The sequence below is a fragment of the Ornithodoros turicata genome, chromosome 10 (genome assembly GCF_037126465.1).
Source record: "Ornithodoros turicata isolate Travis chromosome 10, ASM3712646v1, whole genome shotgun sequence".
NCBI lineage: Eukaryota > Metazoa > Arthropoda > Arachnida > Ixodida > Argasidae > Ornithodoros > Ornithodoros turicata.
The window spans coordinates 7,010,062-7,032,076 of NC_088210.1; the positions used below are offsets into that span (position 1 = coordinate 7,010,062).

The following is a 22,015-nucleotide window of genomic DNA, read 5'->3' on the forward strand; positions in this document are numbered from 1 at the left end:
CGACCCAACTACACGCAGTGTCGCACTTTAAAGGGCCGATGTGCCTGTTTTTAGCAATTTCGTCTACGTCGCGCTGGAAACACAGCCAAGCGTTCTGAGCTGACGGATTAGTAGGTGATATGGTTCCAGCGGCCCAACTACACGCAGTGTGCACTTTAAAGGGCTGGTCTGCCCGTTTTTAGCAATTTCGTCTATGTCGCGCTGGGAACAGAGCAAAGCGTCTTGGCTGACTGATTACTTCGTGATATGCTTCCAGTGACCACTACACGCAGTGTGCGCTTTAAAGGGCTGGTGTGCCCGTTTTTAGCAATTTCGTCTATGTCGCGCCGGGAACAGAGCAAAGCGTCCTCAGCTGACTGATTACTTGGTGATATGGTTCCATCGACCACTACACGCAGTGTGCGCTTTAAAGGGCTGGTGTGCCCGTTTTTAGCAATTTCATCTATGTCGCGCCGGGAACAGAGCAAAGCGTCCTCAGCTGACTGATTACTTGGTGATATGGATCCATCGACCCGCTTACACGCAGTGTGCACTTTAAAGGGCTGGTGTGCCCGTTTTTATCAATTTCGTATATGTCGCGCTGGGAACAGAGCAAAGCGTCTTGGCTGACTGATTACTTCGTGATATGCTTCCAGTGACCACTACACGCAGTGTGCGCTTTAAAGGGCTGGTGTGCCCGTTTTTAGCAATTTCGTCTATGTCGCGCCGGGAACAGAGCAAAGCGTCCTCAGCTGACTGATTACTTGGTGATATGGTTCCATCGACCACTACACGCAGTGTGCGCTTTAAAGGGCTGGTGTGCCCGTTTTTAGCAATTTCATCTATGTCGCGCCGGGAACAGAGCAAAGCGTCCTCAGCTGACTGATTACTTGGTGATGTGGTTCCATCGACCACTACACGCAGTGTGCACTTTAAAGGGCTGGTGTGCCCGTTTTTATCAATTTCGTATATGTCGCGCTGGGAACAGAGCAAAGCGTCTTGGCTGACTGATTACTTCGTGATATGCTTCCAGTGACCACTACACGCAGTGTGCACTTTAAAGGGCTGGTGTGCCCGTTTTTATCAATTTCGTATATGTCGCGCTGGGAACAGAGCAAAGCGTCTTGGCTGACTGATTACTTCGTGATATGCTTCCAGTGACCACTACACGCAGTGTGCGCTTTAAAGGGCTGGTGTGCCCGTTTTTAGCAATTTCGTCTATGTCGCGCTGGGAACAGAGCAAAGCGTCTTGGCTGACTGATTACTTCGTGATATGCTTCCAGTGACCACTACACGCAGTGTGCACTTTAAAGGGCTGGTGTGCCCGTTTTTATCAATTTCGTATATGTCGCGCTGGGAACAGAGCAAAGCGTCTTGGCTGACTGATTACTTCGTGATATGCTTCCAGTGACCACTACACGCAGTGTGCACTTTAAAGGGCTGGTGTGCCCGTTTTTATCAATTTCGTATATGTCGCGCTGGGAACAGAGCAAAGCGTCTTGGCTGACTGATTACTTCGTGATATGCTTCCAGTGACCACTACACGCAGTGTGCACTTTAAAGGGCTGGTGTGCCCGTTTTTATCAATTTCGTATATGTCGCGCTGGGAACAGAGCAAAGCGTCTTGGCTGACTGATTACTTCGTGATATGCTTCCAGTGACCACTACACGCAGTGTGCGCTTTAAAGGGCTGGTGTGCCCGTTTTTAGCAATTTCGTCTATGTCGCGCTGGGAACACAGCAAAGCCTTCTGAGCTGACTGATTACTTCGTGATATGCTTCCAGTGACCACTACACGCAGTGTGCACTTTAAAGGGCTGGTGTGCCCGTTTTTATCAATTTCGTCTATGCCGCGCTGGGAACAGAGCAAAGCGTTCTGAGCTGACTGATTACTTGGTGATATGGTTCCGTCGACCCGCCTACACGCAGTGTGGACTTTAAAGGGCTGGTGTGCCCGTTTTTAGCAATTTCATCTATGTCGCGCCGGGAACAGAGCAAAGCGTCCTCAGCTGACTGATTACTTGGTGATATGGATCCATCGACCCGCTTACACGCAGTGTGCACTTTAAAGGGCTGGTGTGCCCGTTTTTATCAATTTCGTATATGTCGCGCTGGGAACAGAGCAAAGCGTCTTGGCTGACTGATTACTTCGTGATATGCTTCCAGTGACCACTACACGCAGTGTGCGCTTTAAAGGGCTGGTGTGCCCGTTTTTATCAATTTCGTATATGTCGCGCTGGGAACAGAGCAAAGCGTCTTGGCTGACTGATTACTTCGTGATATGCTTCCAGTGACCACTACACGCAGTGTGCACTTTAAAGGGCTGGTGTGCCCGTTTTTATCAATTTCGTCTATGTCGCGCTGGGAACACAGCAAAGCCTTCTGAGCTGACTGATTACTTCGTGATATGGTTCCAGCGACCACTACACGCAGTGTGCGCTTTAAAGGGCTGGTGTGCCCGTTTTTAGCAATTTCGTCTATGTCGCGCTGGGAACACAGCAAAGCCTTCTGAGCTGACTGATTACTTCGTGATATGCTTCCAGTGACCACTACACGCAGTGTGCGCTTTAAAGGGCTGGTGTGCCCGTTTTTATCAATTTCGTATATGTCGCGCTGGGAACAGAGCAAAGCGTCTTGGCTGACTGATTACTTCGTGATATGCTTCCAGTGACCACTACACGCAGTGTGCACTTTAAAGGGCTGGTGTGCCCGTTTTTATCAATTTCGTATATGTCGCGCTGGGAACAGAGCAAAGCGTCTTGGCTGACTGATTACTTCGTGATATGCTTCCAGTGACCACTACACGCAGTGTGCGCTTTAAAGGGCTGGTGTGCCCGTTTTTATCAATTTCGTATATGTCGCGCTGGGAACAGAGCAAAGCGTCTTGGCTGACTGATTACTTCGTGATATGCTTCCAGTGACCACTACACGCAGTGTGCGCTTTAAAGGGCTGGTGTGCCCGTTTTTAGCAATTTCGTCTATGTCGCGCTGGGAACACAGCAAAGCCTTCTGAGCTGACTGATTACTTCGTGATATGGTTCCAGCGACCACTACACGCAGTGTGCGCTTTAAAGGGCTGGTGTGCCCGTTTTTAGCAATTTCGTCTATGTCGCGCTGGGAACACAGCAAAGCCTTCTGAGCTGACTGATTACTTCGTGATATGCTTCCAGTGACCACTACACGCAGTGTGCGCTTTAAAGGGCTGGTGTGCCCGTTTTTATCAATTTCGTATATGTCGCGCTGGGAACAGAGCAAAGCGTCTTGGCTGACTGATTACTTCGTGATATGCTTCCAGTGACCACTACACGCAGTGTGCACTTTAAAGGGCTGGTGTGCCCGTTTTTATCAATTTCGTATATGTCGCGCTGGGAACAGAGCAAAGCGTCTTGGCTGACTGATTACTTCGTGATATGCTTCCAGTGACCACTACACGCAGTGTGCGCTTTAAAGGGCTGGTGTGCCCGTTTTTATCAATTTCGTATATGTCGCGCTGGGAACAGAGCAAAGCGTCTTGGCTGACTGATTACTTCGTGATATGCTTCCAGTGACCACTACACGCAGTGTGCACTTTAAAGGGCTGGTGTGCCCGTTTTTAGCAATTTCGTCTATGTCGCGCTGGGAACACAGCAAAGCCTTCTGAGCTGACTGATTACTTCGTGATATGGTTCCAGCGACCACTACACGCAGTGTGCGCTTTAAAGGGCTGGTGTGCCCGTTTTTAGCAATTTCGTCTATGTCGCGCTGGGAACACAGCAAAGCCTTCTGAGCTGACTGATTACTTCGTGATATGCTTCCAGTGACCACTACACGCAGTGTGCGCTTTAAAGGGCTGGTGTGCCCGTTTTTATCAATTTCGTATATGTCGCGCTGGGAACAGAGCAAAGCGTCTTGGCTGACTGATTACTTCGTGATATGCTTCCAGTGACCACTACACGCAGTGTGCGCTTTAAAGGGCTGGTGTGCCCGTTTTTATCAATTTCGTATATGTCGCGCTGGGAACAGAGCAAAGCGTCTTGGCTGACTGATTACTTCGTGATATGCTTCCAGTGACCACTACACGCAGTGTGCGCTTTAAAGGGCTGGTGTGCCCGTTTTTATCAATTTCGTATATGTCGCGCTGGGAACAGAGCAAAGCGTCTTGGCTGACTGATTACTTCGTGATATGCTTCCAGTGACCACTACACGCAGTGTGCACTTTAAAGGGCTGGTGTGCCCGTTTTTAGCAATTTCGTCTATGTCGCGCTGGGAACACAGCAAAGCCTTCTGAGCTGACTGATTACTTCGTGATATGGTTCCAGCGACCACTACACGCAGTGTGCGCTTTAAAGGGCTGGTGTGCCCGTTTTTAGCAATTTCGTCTATGTCGCGCTGGGAACACAGCAAAGCCTTCTGAGCTGACTGATTACTTCGTGATATGCTTCCAGTGACCACTACACGCAGTGTGCGCTTTAAAGGGCTGGTGTGCCCGTTTTTATCAATTTCGTATATGTCGCGCTGGGAACAGAGCAAAGCGTCTTGGCTGACTGATTACTTCGTGATATGCTTCCAGTGACCACTACACGCAGTGTGCACTTTAAAGGGCTGGTGTGCCCGTTTTTATCAATTTCGTATATGTCGCGCTGGGAACAGAGCAAAGCGTCTTGGCTGACTGATTACTTCGTGATATGCTTCCAGTGACCACTACACGCAGTGTGCGCTTTAAAGGGCTGGTGTGCCCGTTTTTAGCAATTTCGTCTATGTCGCGCTGGGAACACAGCAAAGCCTTCTGAGCTGACTGATTACTTCGTGATATGGTTCCAGCGACCACTACACGCAGTGTGCGCTTTAAAGGGCTGGTGTGCCCGTTTTTAGCAATTTCGTCTATGTCGCGCTGGGAACACAGCAAAGCCTTCTGAGCTGACTGATTACTTCGTGATATGCTTCCAGTGACCACTACACGCAGTGTGCGCTTTAAAGGGCTGGTGTGCCCGTTTTTATCAATTTCGTATATGTCGCGCTGGGAACAGAGCAAAGCGTCTTGGCTGACTGATTACTTCGTGATATGCTTCCAGTGACCACTACACGCAGTGTGCGCTTTAAAGGGCTGGTGTGCCCGTTTTTAGCAATTTCGTCTATGTCGCGCTGGGAACACAGCAAAGCCTTCTGAGCTGACTGATTACTTCGTGATATGGTTCCAGCGACCACTACACGCAGTGTGCGCTTTAAAGGGCTGGTGTGCCCGTTTTTAGCAATTTCGTCTATGTCGCGCTGGGAACACAGCAAAGCCTTCTGAGCTGACTGATTACTTCGTGATATGCTTCCAGTGACCACTACACGCAGTGTGCGCTTTAAAGGGCTGGTGTGCCCGTTTTTATCAATTTCGTCTATGTCGCGCTGGGAACACAGCAAAGCCTTCTGAGCTGACTGATTACTTCGTGATATGCTTCCAGTGACCACTACACGCAGTGTGCGCTTTAAAGGGCTGGTGTGCCCGTTTTTATCAATTTCGTATATGTCGCGCTGGGAACAGAGCAAAGCGTCTTGGCTGACTGATTACTTCGTGATATGCTTCCAGTGACCACTACACGCAGTGTGCGCTTTAAAGGGCTGGTGTGCCCGTTTTTAGCAATTTCGTCTATGTCGCGCTGGGAACACAGCAAAGCCTTCTGAGCTGACTGATTACTTCGTGATATGCTTCCAGTGACCACTACACGCAGTGTGCGCTTTAAAGGGCTGGTGTGCCCGTTTTTATCAATTTCGTCTATGTCGCGCTGGGAACACAGCAAAGCCTTCTGAGCTGACTGATTACTTCGTGATATGCTTCCAGTGACCACTACACGCAGTGTGCGCTTTAAAGGGCTGGTGTGCCCGTTTTTATCAATTTCGTATATGTCGCGCTGGGAACAGAGCAAAGCGTCTTGGCTGACTGATTACTTCGTGATATGCTTCCAGTGACCACTACACGCAGTGTGCGCTTTAAAGGGCTGGTGTGCCCGTTTTTAGCAATTTCGTCTATGTCGCGCTGGGAACACAGCAAAGCCTTCTGAGCTGACTGATTACTTCGTGATATGCTTCCAGTGACCACTACACGCAGTGTGCGCTTTAAAGGGCTGGTGTGCCCGTTTTTATCAATTTCGTATATGTCGCGCTGGGAACAGAGCAAAGCGTCTTGGCTGACTGATTACTTCGTGATATGCTTCCAGTGACCACTACACGCAGTGTGCGCTTTAAAGGGCTGGTGTGCCCGTTTTTAGCAATTTCGTCTATGTCGCGCTGGGAACACAGCAAAGCCTTCTGAGCTGACTGATTACTTCGTGATATGGTTCCAGCGACCACTACACGCAGTGTGCGCTTTAAAGGGCTGGTGTGCCCGTTTTTAGCAATTTCGTCTATGTCGCGCTGGGAACACAGCAAAGCCTTCTGAGCTGACTGATTACTTCGTGATATGCTTCCAGTGACCACTACACGCAGTGTGCGCTTTAAAGGGCTGGTGTGCCCGTTTTTATCAATTTCGTATATGTCGCGCTGGGAACAGAGCAAAGCGTCTTGGCTGACTGATTACTTCGTGATATGCTTCCAGTGACCACTACACGCAGTGTGCACTTTAAAGGGCTGGTGTGCCCGTTTTTATCAATTTCGTATATGTCGCGCTGGGAACAGAGCAAAGCGTCTTGGCTGACTGATTACTTCGTGATATGCTTCCAGTGACCACTACACGCAGTGTGCGCTTTAAAGGGCTGGTGTGCCCGTTTTTAGCAATTTCGTCTATGTCGCGCTGGGAACACAGCAAAGCCTTCTGAGCTGACTGATTACTTCGTGATATGGTTCCAGCGACCACTACACGCAGTGTGCGCTTTAAAGGGCTGGTGTGCCCGTTTTTAGCAATTTCGTCTATGTCGCGCTGGGAACACAGCAAAGCCTTCTGAGCTGACTGATTACTTCGTGATATGCTTCCAGTGACCACTACACGCAGTGTGCGCTTTAAAGGGCTGGTGTGCCCGTTTTTAGCAATTTCATCTATGTCGCGCCGGGAACAGAGCAAAGCGTCTTGGCTGACTGATTACTTGGTGATATGGATCCATCGACCCGCTTACACGCAGTGTGCACTTTAAAGGGCTGGTGTGCCCGTTTTTATCAATTTCGTATATGTCGCGCTGGGAACAGAGCAAAGCGTCTTGGCTGACTGATTACTTCGTGATATGCTTCCAGTGACCACTACACGCAGTGTGCGCTTTAAAGGGCTGGTGTGCCCGTTTTTATCAATTTCGTATATGTCGCGCTGGGAACAGAGCAAAGCGTCTTGGCTGACTGATTACTTCGTGATATGCTTCCAGTGACCACTACACGCAGTGTGCACTTTAAAGGGCTGGTGTGCCCGTTTTTATCAATTTCGTATATGTCGCGCTGGGAACAGAGCAAAGCGTCTTGGCTGACTGATTACTTCGTGATATGCTTCCAGTGACCACTACACGCAGTGTGCGCTTTAAAGGGCTGGTGTGCCCGTTTTTAGCAATTTCGTCTATGTCGCGCTGGGAACACAGCAAAGCCTTCTGAGCTGACTGATTACTTCGTGATATGGTTCCAGCGACCACTACACGCAGTGTGCGCTTTAAAGGGCTGGTGTGCCCGTTTTTAGCAATTTCATCTATGTCGCGCCGGGAACAGAGCAAAGCGTCCTCAGCTGACTGATTACTTCGTGATATGGTTCCATCGACCCGCTTACACGCAGTGTGCACTTTAAAGGGCTGGTGTGCCCGTTTTTATCAATTTCGTCTATGCCGCGCTGGGAACAGAGCAAAGCGTCTTGGCTGACTGATTACTTCGTGATATGCTTCCAGTGACCACTACACGCAGTGTGCGCTTTAAAGGGCTGGTGTGCCCGTTTTTAGCAATTTCATCTATGTCGCGCCGGGAACAGAGCAAAGCGTCCTCAGCTGACTGATTACTTCGTGATATGGTTCCATCGACCCGCTTACACGCAGTGTGCACTTTAAAGGGCTGGTGTGCCCGTTTTTATCAATTTCGTCTATGCCGCGCTGGGAACAGAGCAAAGCGTCTTGGCTGACTGATTACTTCGTGATATGCTTCCAGTGACCACTACACGCAGTGTGCGCTTTAAAGGGCTGGTGTGCCCGTTTTTAGCAATTTCGTCTATGTCGCGCTGGGAACAGAGCAAAGCGTCTTGGCTGACTGATTACTTCGTGATATGCTTCCAGTGACCACTACACGCAGTGTGCGCTTTAAAGGGCTGGTGTGCCCGTTTTTAGCAATTTCATCTATGTCGCGCCGGGAACAGAGCAAAGCGTCCTCAGCTGACTGATTACTTCGTGATATGGTTCCATCGACCCGCTTACACGCAGTGTGCACTTTAAAGGGCTGGTGTGCCCGTTTTTATCAATTTCGTCTATGCCGCGCTGGGAACAGAGCAAAGCGTCTTGGCTGACTGACTACTTCGTGATATGCTTCCAGTGACCACTACACGCAGTGTGCGCTTTAAAGGGCTGGTGTGCCCGTTTTTAGCAATTTCGTCTATGTCGCGCTGGGAACAGAGCAAAGCGTCTTGGCTGACTGATTACTTCGTGATATGCTTCCAGTGACCACTACACGCAGTGTGCGCTTTAAAGGGCTGGTGTGCCCGTTTTTATCAATTTCGTATATGTCGCGCTGGGAACAGAGCAAAGCGTCTTGGCTGACTGATTACTTCGTGATATGCTTCCAGTGACCACTACACGCAGTGTGCGCTTTAAAGGGCTGGTGTGCCCGTTTTTATCAATTTCGTATATGTCGCGCTGGGAACAGAGCAAAGCGTCTTGGCTGACTGATTACTTCGTGATATGCTTCCAGTGACCACTACACGCAGTGTGCGCTTTAAAGGGCTGGTGTGCCCGTTTTTAGCAATTTCGTCTATGTCGCGCTGGGAACAGAGCAAAGCGTCTTGGCTGACTGATTACTTCGTGATATGCTTCCAGTGACCACTACACGCAGTGTGCGCTTTAAAGGGCTGGTGTGCCCGTTTTTAGCAATTTCGTCTATGTCGCGCTGGGAACAGAGCAAAGCGTCTTGGCTGACTGATTACTTCGTGATATGCTTCCAGTGACCACTACACGCAGTGTGCGCTTTAAAGGGCTGGTGTGCCCGTTTTTATCAATTTCGTATATGTCGCGCTGGGAACAGAGCAAAGCGTCTTGGCTGACTGATTACTTCGTGATATGCTTCCAGTGACCACTACACGCAGTGTGCGCTTTAAAGGGCTGGTGTGCCCGTTTTTAGCAATTTCGTCTATGTCGCGCTGGGAACAGAGCAAAGCGTCTTGGCTGACTGATTACTTCGTGATATGCTTCCAGTGACCACTACACGCAGTGTGCGCTTTAAAGGGCTGGTGTGCCCGTTTTTAGCAATTTCGTATATGTCGCGCTGGGAACAGAGCAAAGCGTCTTGGCTGACTGATTACTTCGTGATATGCTTCCAGTGACCACTACACGCAGTGTGCGCTTTAAAGGGCTGGTGTGCCCGTTTTTATCAATTTCGTATATGTCGCGCTGGGAACAGAGCAAAGCGTCTTGGCTGACTGATTACTTCGTGATATGCTTCCAGTGACCACTACACGCAGTGTGCGCTTTAAAGGGCTGGTGTGCCCGTTTTTAGCAATTTCGTCTATGTCGCGCTGGGAACAGAGCAAAGCGTCTTGGCTGACTGATTACTTCGTGATATGCTTCCAGTGACCACTACACGCAGTGTGCGCTTTAAAGGGCTGGTGTGCCCGTTTTTAGCAATTTCGTCTATGTCGCGCTGGGAACAGAGCAAAGCGTCTTGGCTGACTGATTACTTCGTGATATGCTTCCAGTGACCACTACACGCAGTGTGCGCTTTAAAGGGCTGGTGTGCCCGTTTTTATCAATTTCGTATATGTCGCGCTGGGAACAGAGCAAAGCGTCTTGGCTGACTGATTACTTCGTGATATGCTTCCAGTGACCACTACACGCAGTGTGCGCTTTAAAGGGCTGGTGTGCCCGTTTTTAGCAATTTCGTCTATGTCGCGCTGGGAACAGAGCAAAGCGTCTTGGCTGACTGATTACTTCGTGATATGCTTCCAGTGACCACTACACGCAGTGTGCGCTTTAAAGGGCTGGTGTGCCCGTTTTTAGCAATTTCGTCTATGTCGCGCTGGGAACAGAGCAAAGCGTCTTGGCTGACTGATTACTTCGTGATATGCTTCCAGTGACCACTACACGCAGTGTGCGCTTTAAAGGGCTGGTGTGCCCGTTTTTATCAATTTCGTATATGTCGCGCTGGGAACAGAGCAAAGCGTCTTGGCTGACTGATTACTTCGTGATATGCTTCCAGTGACCACTACACGCAGTGTGCGCTTTAAAGGGCTGGTGTGCCCGTTTTTATCAATTTCGTATATGTCGCGCTGGGAACAGAGCAAAGCGTCTTGGCTGACTGATTACTTCGTGATATGCTTCCAGTGACCACTACACGCAGTGTGCGCTTTAAAGGGCTGGTGTGCCCGTTTTTATCAATTTCGTATATGTCGCGCTGGGAACAGAGCAAAGCGTCTTGGCTGACTGATTACTTCGTGATATGCTTCCAGTGACCACTACACGCAGTGTGCGCTTTAAAGGGCTGGTGTGCCCGTTTTTAGCAATTTCGTCTATGTCGCGCTGGGAACAGAGCAAAGCGTCTTGGCTGACTGATTACTTCGTGATATGCTTCCAGTGACCACTACACGCAGTGTGCGCTTTAAAGGGCTGGTGTGCCCGTTTTTATCAATTTCGTATATGTCGCGCTGGGAACAGAGCAAAGCGTCTTGGCTGACTGATTACTTCGTGATATGCTTCCAGTGACCACTACACGCAGTGTGCGCTTTAAAGGGCTGGTGTGCCCGTTTTTATCAATTTCGTATATGTCGCGCTGGGAACAGAGCAAAGCGTCTTGGCTGACTGATTACTTCGTGATATGCTTCCAGTGACCACTACACGCAGTGTGCGCTTTAAAGGGCTGGTGTGCCCGTTTTTATCAATTTCGTATATGTCGCGCTGGGAACAGAGCAAAGCGTCTTGGCTGACTGATTACTTCGTGATATGCTTCCAGTGACCACTACACGCAGTGTGCGCTTTAAAGGGCTGGTGTGCCCGTTTTTATCAATTTCGTATATGTCGCGCTGGGAACAGAGCAAAGCGTCTTGGCTGACTGATTACTTCGTGATATGCTTCCAGTGACCACTACACGCAGTGTGCGCTTTAAAGGGCTGGTGTGCCCGTTTTTATCAATTTCGTATATGTCGCGCTGGGAACAGAGCAAAGCGTCTTGGCTGACTGATTACTTCGTGATATGCTTCCAGTGACCACTACACGCAGTGTGCGCTTTAAAGGGCTGGTGTGCCCGTTTTTATCAATTTCGTATATGTCGCGCTGGGAACAGAGCAAAGCGTCTTGGCTGACTGATTACTTCGTGATATGCTTCCAGTGACCACTACACGCAGTGTGCGCTTTAAAGGGCTGGTGTGCCCGTTTTTATCAATTTCGTATATGTCGCGCTGGGAACAGAGCAAAGCGTCTTGGCTGACTGATTACTTCGTGATATGCTTCCAGTGACCACTACACGCAGTGTGCGCTTTAAAGGGCTGGTGTGCCCGTTTTTATCAATTTCGTCTATGTCGCGCTGGGAACAGAGCAAAGCGTTCTGAGCTGACTGATTACTTCGTGATATGCTTCCAGTGACCACTACACGCAGTGTGCGCTTTAAAGGGCTGGTGTGCCCGTTTTTAGCAATTTCGTCTATGTCGCGCTGGGAACAGAGCAAAGCGTCTTGGCTGACTGATTACTTCGTGATATGCTTCCAGTGACCACTACACGCAGTGTGCGCTTTAAAGGGCTGGTGTGCCCGTTTTTATCAATTTCGTATATGTCGCGCTGGGAACAGAGCAAAGCGTCTTGGCTGACTGATTACTTCGTGATATGCTTCCAGTGACCACTACACGCAGTGTGCACTTTAAAGGGCTGGTGTGCCCGTTTTTATCAATTTCGTATATGTCGCGCTGGGAACAGAGCAAAGCGTCTTGGCTGACTGATTACTTCGTGATATGCTTCCAGTGACCACTACACGCAGTGTGCGCTTTAAAGGGCTGGTGTGCCCGTTTTTATCAATTTCGTCTATGTCGCGCTGGGAACAGAGCAAAGCGTTCTGAGCTGACTGATTACTTCGTGATATGGTTCCAGCGACCACTACACGCAGTGTGCGCTTTAAAGGGCTGGTGTGCCCGTTTTTAGCAATTTCATCTATGTCGCGCCGGGAACAGAGCAAAGCGTCCTCAGCTGACTGATTACTTGGTGATATGGTTCCATCGACCCGCTTACACGCAGTGTGCACTTTAAAGGGCTGGTGTGCCCGTTTTTATCAATTTCGTATATGTCGCGCTGGGAACAGAGCAAAGCGTTCTGAGCTGACTGATTACTTGGTGATATGGTTCCGTCGACCCGCCTACACGCAGTGTGGACTTTAAAGGGCTGGTGTGCCCGTTTTTATCAATTTCGTATATGTCGCGCTGGGAACACAGCAAAGCGTCTTGGCTCACTGATTACTTGGTGACATGGTTCCAGCCACCCAACTATACCGGCAGGGTGCACTTTAAAGGGCTGGTGTGCCCGTTTTTTGCAATTTCGTCTACGTCGCTCTGGGAACACAGCCACGCGTCCTGAGCTGACTAATTACTTGGTGATATAGTTCCAGCGACCCAACTACAGGCAGGGTGCACTTTAAAAGGCTGGTGTGCACGTTTTTACCAATTTCGTCTATGTCGCGATGGGAACACAGCCGAGGCTCCTGAGCTGACTGATTACTTCGTGATAAGGTTCCAGCGACCCAACTACCGGCAGGGTGCACTTTAAAGGGCTGATGTGCACGTTTTTAGCGATTTCGTCTACGTCGGGCTGGGAACACAGCCAACTGTCCTGGGCTTCGTTGTGTTCCCAGCGCGACATAGACGAAATTGCTAAAAACCGGCACACCTGTCCTTTAAAGTGCACGCTCTCTGTAGTTGGGTCGCTGGAACCATATCACGAAGTAATCAGTCAGCTCAGAAGGCTTTGCTGTGTTCCCAGCGCGAAGTAGACGAAATTGCTAAAAACGGGCACACCAGCTTTTTAAAGTGCACCCTGCCTGTATATGGGTCGATGGAACCATATCGTCAAGTAATCAGTCGGCTCAGGACGATTTGCTGTGTTCCGAGCGCGTTGTAGACGAAATTGCTAAAAAGGGGCACACCAGCGCCTTCAAAGTGCACCCTGCCGGTCGTTGGGTCGCTGGAACCATATCACGAAGTAATCGGTCAGCTCTGTAGACTTTGTTCTATTCCCAGCGCGATGTACACGAAATTGCTAAAAACGGGCACACCAGCCCTTTAAACTGCACGCTGTCTGTAGTTGGGTCGCTGGAACCATATCGCCAAGTAATCAATCAGCTCAGGACGCTTTGCTATGTTCCCAATGCGACATAAACTAAATTTGTAAAAACGTGCACACCAGCCCTCTAAAGTGCACCCTGCCTGTAGATGAGTCGCTGGAACCATATCGCCAAGTAATCAGTCAGCTCAGGACGCTCTACTGTGTTCGCAGTGCGACGTAGACGAAATTACTAAAAACGGGCACATCGGCCCTTTAAAGTGCGACACTGTCTGTAGTTGGGTCGCTGGAACCATATCACCAACTAATCCATCAGTTCAGGACGCTTGGCTGTGTTCCCAGCGCGACGTAGACGAAATTGCTAAAACGGGCACACCAGCCCTTTAAAGTGCACCCTGCCGGTAGTTCGGTCACTGGAACCATATCACCAAGTAATCAGTCAGCTCAGGACGCTTTGCTGTTTTCCCAGCGCGACATAGACTAAATTTGTAAAAACGTGCACACCAGCCCTTTAAACTGCACCCTGTCTGTAGTTGGGTCGCTGGAACCATATCGCCAAGTAATCAATCAGCTCAGGACGCTTTGCTATGTTCCCAATGCGACATAAACTAAATTTGTAAAAACGTGCACACCAGCCCTCTAAAGTGCACCCTGCCTGTAGATGAGTCGCTGGAACCATATCGCCAAGTAATCAGTCAGCTCAGGACGCTCTACTGTGTTCGCAGTGCGACGTAGACGAAATTACTAAAAACGGGCACATCGGCCCTTTAAAGTGCGACACTGTCTGTAGTTGGGTCGCTGGAACCATATCACCAACTAATCCATCAGTTCAGGACGCTTGGCTGTGTTCCCAGCGCGACGTAGACGAAATTGCTAAAAACGGGAACACCAGCCCTTTAAAGTGCACCCTCTCGGTAGTTGGGTCACTGCAACCATATCATCAACTAATCAGTCAGCTCAGGACGCTTTGCTGCGTTCTCAGCGCGACGTAGACGAAATTGCTAAATACGTGCACACCAGCCCAGTGTACACAGCCGGTGGTTGTGTCGCTGGAACCATATCATCAATGCCTTCATAATTTAATTTGAGCACGTCTGGTATGCGTCATTTGACCTCATTTCTGAATGCCCTCATACTGACCTCACACACTTCAGGCCTCATCAGTGACTTCACTCACAGAGACCTGGCGCCCCTCAGACCCCATGAGTGCACTCACAGGAGGTCTCATGAGGGGCACAACCTCATGAGTGCACTCACAGGAGACCTTATGAGGGTAGGACCCTCAGGGCTTGCGTTTGGTGGGTGCCGTGAGGGTGAGGGCGAGTGAGGGCCTGTGCTCGTGAGGGCGGTGAGGGTGAGGGCGATTGAGGGCATGTGTCTGTGAGGGCGGTGAGGGCGAGTGAGGGCATGTGCCCGTGAGGGCCGTGAGGGTGAGGGCGACTGAGGGCATGTGCCCATGAGGACCGTGAGGGTGAGGGCGAGTGAGGGCCTGTGCTCGTGAGGGCGGTGAGGGTGAGGGCGAGTGAGGGCATGAGCCCGTGAGGGCCGTGAGGCTGAGGGCGAGTGAGGGCATGAGCCCGTGAGGGCCGTGAGGGTGAGGGCGAGTGAAGGCATGAGCCCGTGAGGGCGGTGAGGGTGAGGGCGAGTGAGGGCATGAGTCCGTGAGGGCCGTGAGGGTGAGGGCGAGTGAGGTTTCACCAAAATGCCCACCTATGCAGAGCCGGAGCTGGGCAAGCGGCAGGATCACGTGATCGCATGCTTCGCAAAATTTGCGTCCTTGAGCGACAGACGGCACTGTGCTCGCTCCTCGAACATTCTCTTTGTTACGGGAGATACTGTTTCATCTCCTAGTTTCTTACATAGTGGTATACATTAAGCATTTCATGTTACGTGAACTGTTTTTGTTCTAGATATTCAAGAGCATGTTCATGACATCGCATAATGTCAGGATTTCATCATTTCGAAGTGCCACGACTCTTCCATGCTTTCTGTGCCAGCTCACATTATACTTTGCGTAAGTTCAAATGGGGTACGCTGAGGTAGTATTCGCAGTTGATTATAATTTACTACTTTAGTGAACATTATACACATAATTTCGTTTGCAGACAGCGGCAAATATATTAGTCATTTGCCCCCCCCCCCCCCAATGTATGGCTCTGTTACTTGTCTTAGTTCCCAGGATTGAAGACTGGGAAAAGACCCACGCCCACATTGCTATATTATATTACGTTTGCCCAAATTTGGTGTGCTACGAGGGTTTAGGATGTTCTTGTACCTATGCATATTTCATAGATAGAACAAAATCTCCGACGGATGTCCGCGGGAGATCCCTCCACGACAAACGGCATGTCCGTGGGAGTAAGACATTTCTCCGACGGAGGTCCAGCGGACGTCCAAGTGGCCACGATTTGGGCGTCCCACGTACGTCCCACTTGTACTGACATGGACGTTGCCAGGACCAATATAGGATATTATGTGTACGTGGTAGAGGTCAAACTGACAGGATATTCTGAACGTTGGTTTGCATGCAGCCTGTTAGAGAGCAGGTTATAAAAAAATCTGTTCTCTATATTGTTATGAGTGGATGGTCGACACCAATAATTTGCTCACAACTAGATAGACTAGATTTTATGGCAATAATAGTCTGCTCTCTTCACCGTAGCACAGGCTTTATGTCACCAAGCGTTCAGAATGGTATTACAACGATATGATGTCGCAATGATATTGCGCCTCCCAACGGGCCAGCAAGCGCCTCTAGCCCCTTACAAGCCCTAGCTATAAGACTGACTGCGAGCGACTTGGTATAAACTAGAAAAACAGTAAAATAAACGTGTACAAGGAGACATCACAGCTCACACATGAATAAAAATTAATGCATTCTGGAGAATGCTTTGTAGTTTCACGGGCTAAGGCGAATGTTTTTTTGGAAAGAACAGACTTCTTACTGCAAGACCATATGGCTACAGGTAATGTGCTTTCCTGAAACAAATATGCAGAAAAAGTACGGGGAAAAATATGCGGAGAAAACATATGGACAAAGCACATGGCCAAACATCCACATGAGAACATACGAGACTGCCAACAAACAAGGTGGTGTAAACAGCAAAAACAGGTACATAAATGCAGCGATATAATAGACCCCCTTGTGAATAACCAAAAATCTACGAAACAAGTGATAAAAGGTGGAAGTCACAGAAAAGGTTTGTCAGCTGTGAGACTCGAACCCACACCTTCTGGATTACCGGTTCAGGGCTCAAGAAATTTAGCTAAGCTAGCACACCTCCACAGCGACTTCCAATGGCGCGTCACCTGAGGGACAAACCAACCACTCTCTCACTCATTCCCTTTCGCTCTTACACTTTTCTCGCTCATGCACACATTCATACGACGGGATCGACGCAAGCGGCATCTGTTGAACATGAGACAATTGATGTTCTGGGGCTGGAACTTATAGAAAGAACAAATACGTACGAAGCCTCAAGTGCCTAAGTAATTAATGGTGAAATATGGAAGTCACTGAAAACGTTAGCCAGCTCTAGGACTCGAACCCACATCTTCTGGATTACCGGTCCAGGGCTCTACCAAGTGAGCTGAGCTAACACACCTCCCCAGCGACTTCCAAGGGCGCGTCATCTGAACTCCTGAAGGGACAAACGAACCCCCCTCTCATTCATCACGTGGTAGTGCCCTGGACCGGTTGTCAGAAAGCTCAGGTTGTAAGGGACGTATGTCGCCTTCCCAGAAATACTGTGAGCCGCTCGACCACATCACGGAAATGTTTTTTTTCCAGGCGGCTGGTAATGGTCGCTGCTGCGTCATCCAGATTTAGAGATAACGTAGGGGACGGACCAGCCTAGGAAGCTCATTTTCTTGGCATTCAGGTTTCGTCAAGGATTCTCTTTTCCTACACTTCAGCCAACTAAACGTTCCGTACCTCCAAAAATCAGTCCAGGAACTCCAATATTTGAAGGACAGCGAGTGAGTCTTAGCAACCTTAGCGAACCAATGGTAGACGGGTAGAAATCCAGCGAATTGGTAGGGAAGTAACGAAGGGAGTTGCCTCAAGACGACAGCCGCCGATATTTCGAACAGAGACTGTTCGCTCAGAAGAAGAACGGTCTCTGTTCGAAATATCGGCGGCTCTCGTCTTGAGGTAATTCCCTTCGTTAGCGAACCACAAGGGATGACATAACGAACACGGTGTTCCAGAGTGCTCAATCGCGAACTCGGCTATTGATACTCTAGGTCCGCTCACAGATGAGACATGGAATTGTCTCTTGTTCTCCGCTTTCAGTATCATCGATGTGCTCAGATTTCGACACTACGAAGCAAAGAGGGTATTTCGTAGAGGGTATGAGACAGGGTATAATTGGCAATGGGTTCCGTGGCCGGCTCCAGAGGTCAAATTCTTGCCAGCAGCTCCGGCACGGACAGTCGATCTGTCGTCATATGCGTCCACTGTTTCTGTGTTGGAAACGCACTGTGCGTCGGTGGAAAGGGCGGAAGGGAAGACACCTGTAAGGTTAAACTAAAACTACTACAGGGGTAGCCCGACCATTTCATTCCATTCCCCATCCTATTCATATGACGGTTGCCGTCATTCCATTTATAGAACTGGAATGATTCCGGAATAAATCTAACTCCGAGGCAGCATTCTCGCAGCATTGGTCTACACGAAGGACATCAACATGCAACAAGTTTTCGCACCATATTTCCCTCCTCGAGCAATATTTGAGACGCGTATTGGAAAAGGAAATGCATGGTATTGTGGAGACGCCTGTATACCAACGTGGAAAACTGTGTTCCTTTTGGCTTTACAGCAGGTTGCCTCTCCCCACTGCAGCCACTGCGGTGCTGTTGAAGATCTAAAGCACATTCTTCTCCATTGCCCACACTACCAACCTTCCCGATCCGTACTCTCCACATCCCTCAACGAGCTAGACTCCCGCCTCCTCTCTCTCACAAAATTGCTTGGTCCCTGGCTACATCCAGCTCACCAATGTTCTGCCCTCAAGGCTCTCTTGACCTTTCTGGACACCACAGGACTTCGGTCCTTATTGTGACGGGGCTCGCTGCTTCATTCCCGGCATCAGCACCAGCAATCGGGTAGAGTATCGTCCCGCGCGATGAAACTCTGAATCCATCATCCCGTAGTAAAGTTGTCGTTATTAGCATGTTGTAACCTGTTAGCGCGGTTAGCGTTCACTGGTGCTTGTATGCCGTTCACGAATTTAGTTCAGTCTAAGGTAATTTATGAAATAGTGCGTCTCGTGCATTTCTGGCTGTAGCATGCATCCCGTATAACATCATGCGTTCATGTAGCTTTACATTACACTTTTTGAACTGCGTATAGAAACTGTGGGTGGAGTTTGAAAAAGTCGGTTGAATTGGAACGTAACATTCACAGTGGGCCTCGAAATTGCCTTTGGTCTGGAGGCGTTTGGAGGCCCTTTTGTGAAGGGTGACGCTGCCCTAAGTAAAGGGAATTAGTACTTAGGTACCGTAACGTCAAACGACCTGTAATGTATTGTAAAATGTTCATTACATGCAAGTGTTTCGGCTTAACATGTTCTGCTCACCTTCAATCATAATGATTTTCAGTTCCTCGGCGTGTGCCAGACGGTGAAGGCCGGTCGTTGCATCGTGCAAGGGTCTGAAAAATACGTGTTCAACAAAATTGAGACATTTGAATTCATACGAAATAGGGGAGTCTAAAAGGGGCTATACATTTTTTGATGACATATTTCCTGACCAACGTTTATGAGCACTGTTTCCAAGTTAAAACGTGTAATGGAACGCGAGTTTTCAGCGTACAATGATGAATGAATGCAGCGATAGGGCGGAACGCTGAAATACAATACACTGATGCGAAAGGAAGTGCTGCTCGTAAAATAATATAATATTCTGCTATGTTAGATGTATGTTATGAACATCATTTAGCACAAGATATTTCGATGGTAGTAAGCGAAAGCTTATTGCCAGCGCTGGCTCTGCTCTACTCGGTATCAGCATGGCTCTATACTCGAAATGTTTTGAAGGGACACCCGGCTTGGCTGGCGTTTTGTCTAACACTGTAGACCACTTGTTTTTCTTTTCTTTTTTGTTAGAAACGCGTCAAATGATCAGGCCGCTCATAGAAAGTCTACCCTTGTGCCCACATTAGGTACATTAGGTACATTTTACATTAGGTACATTTTAGGTACATTAGGTACGCGATTTGTTAAAAACTGGAGGAGGAGCCTATTTTGTGCCGTGCATAATGAACACAAAATGGGCTCCTCCTCTCGTTTTCAACAAATCAGGGGCGAGAACGTTGTCATTCGGGATGATGGTTGGCTAGGAGCGTGCTATGTGGTGAAGTTCATTTTTAAGAGTGTACTCGAGAACCTGTAGTGTCTAAAGGCCGTATAGAAGATTTCTCCTATACCGGCTTCCCAATATTTACATGCAAATATTACATCCTACCTAGAACATGCAGCTGCAGTGGTATGCTCGAATAGCGGTCTTGAACGGTTTTGCGGGAACTAGGAGGATGTTAGTTAGGGTGCTGTGGAAATTGCTATTTAGTACAAAGTTCTACGCGAGCTGCCCAGCTATCGCTGTACACGCAGTGCTATAGTGCTGGTCAAATCTTTAAAAAAAACGTTGCGAAATGCCCGATCTTGAAATCCACGGCCATGGAAACGTTAACGCGTATCTATGAGTCACAGCACTTGTAACTGTATTCAAAGGAAGTCAGCGCGAAACTTGCGCGAAAAGTTGGCCATGCGTACGTGTATCTCCTGTCTCATATTATATCATACAAGCATGAAATGCTTTTTAAAGGACCGCTGAGGTGACCACCAAAGTATTTTGTGCATTTGCCAGTAACGTGATGTAACGAATAAAATGATAACCTGCGAACCAACGATAAGCGCAGGCTAAATCACAATCACCTCACTTTAGTGAGGTTAGGTTAAGTTAGGTTCTACAGATTGGGGTGGTATCCCCCCCCCCCCCCCCCCCCCAGGCACGCACTAGGCGGCGCGGGCGTCGGGACTGTGCCTCGCGATAGGTCAGAAGGTCCTCAGCCAAGATGGCGGATGACCATCAAGAAACCGGCGATAAAATTTAATTTTTATACATTTCACGCAATATACGAGGGTCATTCCTGTTTAACTGCGTTACTAATTAGCTCCTCCTACACGTAAAAGCTTTTATTTTTGTTTTTTCGAAGAAGCCAGTGGTCCCGATAAGGAACTACATCCCCAACGAGAAACACTAGTGAAACAGGGGATGTAGTTCGTTACCGGGACCACTGCGTTTTTGTAAAGAAAGAAGATAACTAGGTAAATGATATGTTTTTACCTGAAGCAGGAGCAAATTAGGAACGAAATTAAACAGGAATGACCCTCGTATATTGCGTGAAACGTATAAAAATTAAATTTTATCGCCCGTTTTTTGATGGCGCTCCGCCATCTTGGGTGAGGACCTTCTGACCTAACCCGAGGCACAGTCTCGACGCCCGCACCGCCTACTGCGTGCCTGGGGGGGGGGGGGGGCGGCGCCCCCCCAGACCCCCCCCAATCTGTAGAACCTAACTTAACTCAACCTCACTAAAGTGAGGCGATTTAGCCCAATTCTCTTGCAAGTTTCGAATCCGTTAGGCTTAGCATTCCCGTGTTTCTCCTGTGCTAAAAGTGAATCAGATGGGGTTGTTGAAATGCCTATAAAAAAACTTCTAGTCCACAGAATTTTATAATTCTTACCTTTTTCGATTCAGTATATGAACTTCTTTCACTTCTACGCAATATTTACCTTTCAAACGCTTTCACAAATTTTTAAAAACGAGTGGTCCCGGTAACGAACTACACCCGAAATAGGGATATGGAAAGTAATATTTTCATCGGTGTTATACCCCCCACCCCAGCAACACAGCTGTCATATACATACCGATTGTCTGCATGAGCATGTTGGCTTCGCACTTCCACCACTTTCATTCTGTTATTCTACTTCTTCGTCCTCCACGTCCATTGGCCTTCACGCCATCTGACGGCTGTAACCTCAGCCGCTCTCTTCTTATTCTTCGTCATACGATAAAGTTCGAAATAGGTTACTATGAAAAAAAAATATAGCAGTAAAAGTGGTAAGGCATTGAATTGCGGACACGTGCATTTATACAGGTCTACAGTAAACAAAAAAGAAAGCAAAAGTGCGACCGAGATGCTCCCCAGAATTTTTTATCTCAATATGAAATTTCCAACAATTTTCTATCTCAATGCGTCACCCTGCCTTCGCTTTTTGTCTAGTGATATTCGTTGATCTTCGTTTTGTTTGCTGATGTAGAGGAGGTGGTCTCCCTCTACATGAGTCCCGATCGGCGATGATGGTATGCCACGGAGAGGCGATGACGGTGGCCTATCTCCATGGCCGCGCCGGTGGAACTGAGGCGGGTGTTCCAGGCGCCTGTCCATCCTCGTCGTTGTCCACCGGCTGCCACATCACGCCCCCCCCCTCCCTCAGACTCGGAGTGGCGATAAAGCAGATGTCTAACACTTCACTAGAGGAGGGCAGCGAGGGCGACCGTGGATGACGTGCACGGTTGAATGGGTGCATGGTACGGCACACGTTGGCGACATGTCATATCCTCGTTGTGCAGGATAGGAGCGGAAGAAG

At 48.9% G+C, this 22,015-nt stretch overlaps 1 protein-coding gene across 3 annotated transcripts in view; it reads right to left on the minus strand.

Annotated features, from left to right (window-relative positions):
• LOC135371210 (phospholipid scramblase 1-like) overlaps nt 1-21,383 on the minus strand; it is a 77,126-nt gene extending 55,743 nt beyond the window's left edge. For all 3 annotated transcript variants that reach the window (XM_064605273.1, XM_064605274.1, XM_064605272.1), the window contains exons 1-2: nt 21,293-21,383; nt 18,940-19,013 (exon numbers count right to left, since the gene is read on the minus strand). In XM_064605273.1, coding sequence (XP_064461343.1) covers nt 18,940-19,013; nt 21,293-21,339 — 121 coding nt within the window. In that variant the 5' untranslated portion in view covers nt 21,340-21,383. The remainder of the gene's footprint in view (nt 1-18,939; nt 19,014-21,292) is intronic.
• Nucleotides 21,384-22,015: the final 632 nt, after the last annotated feature.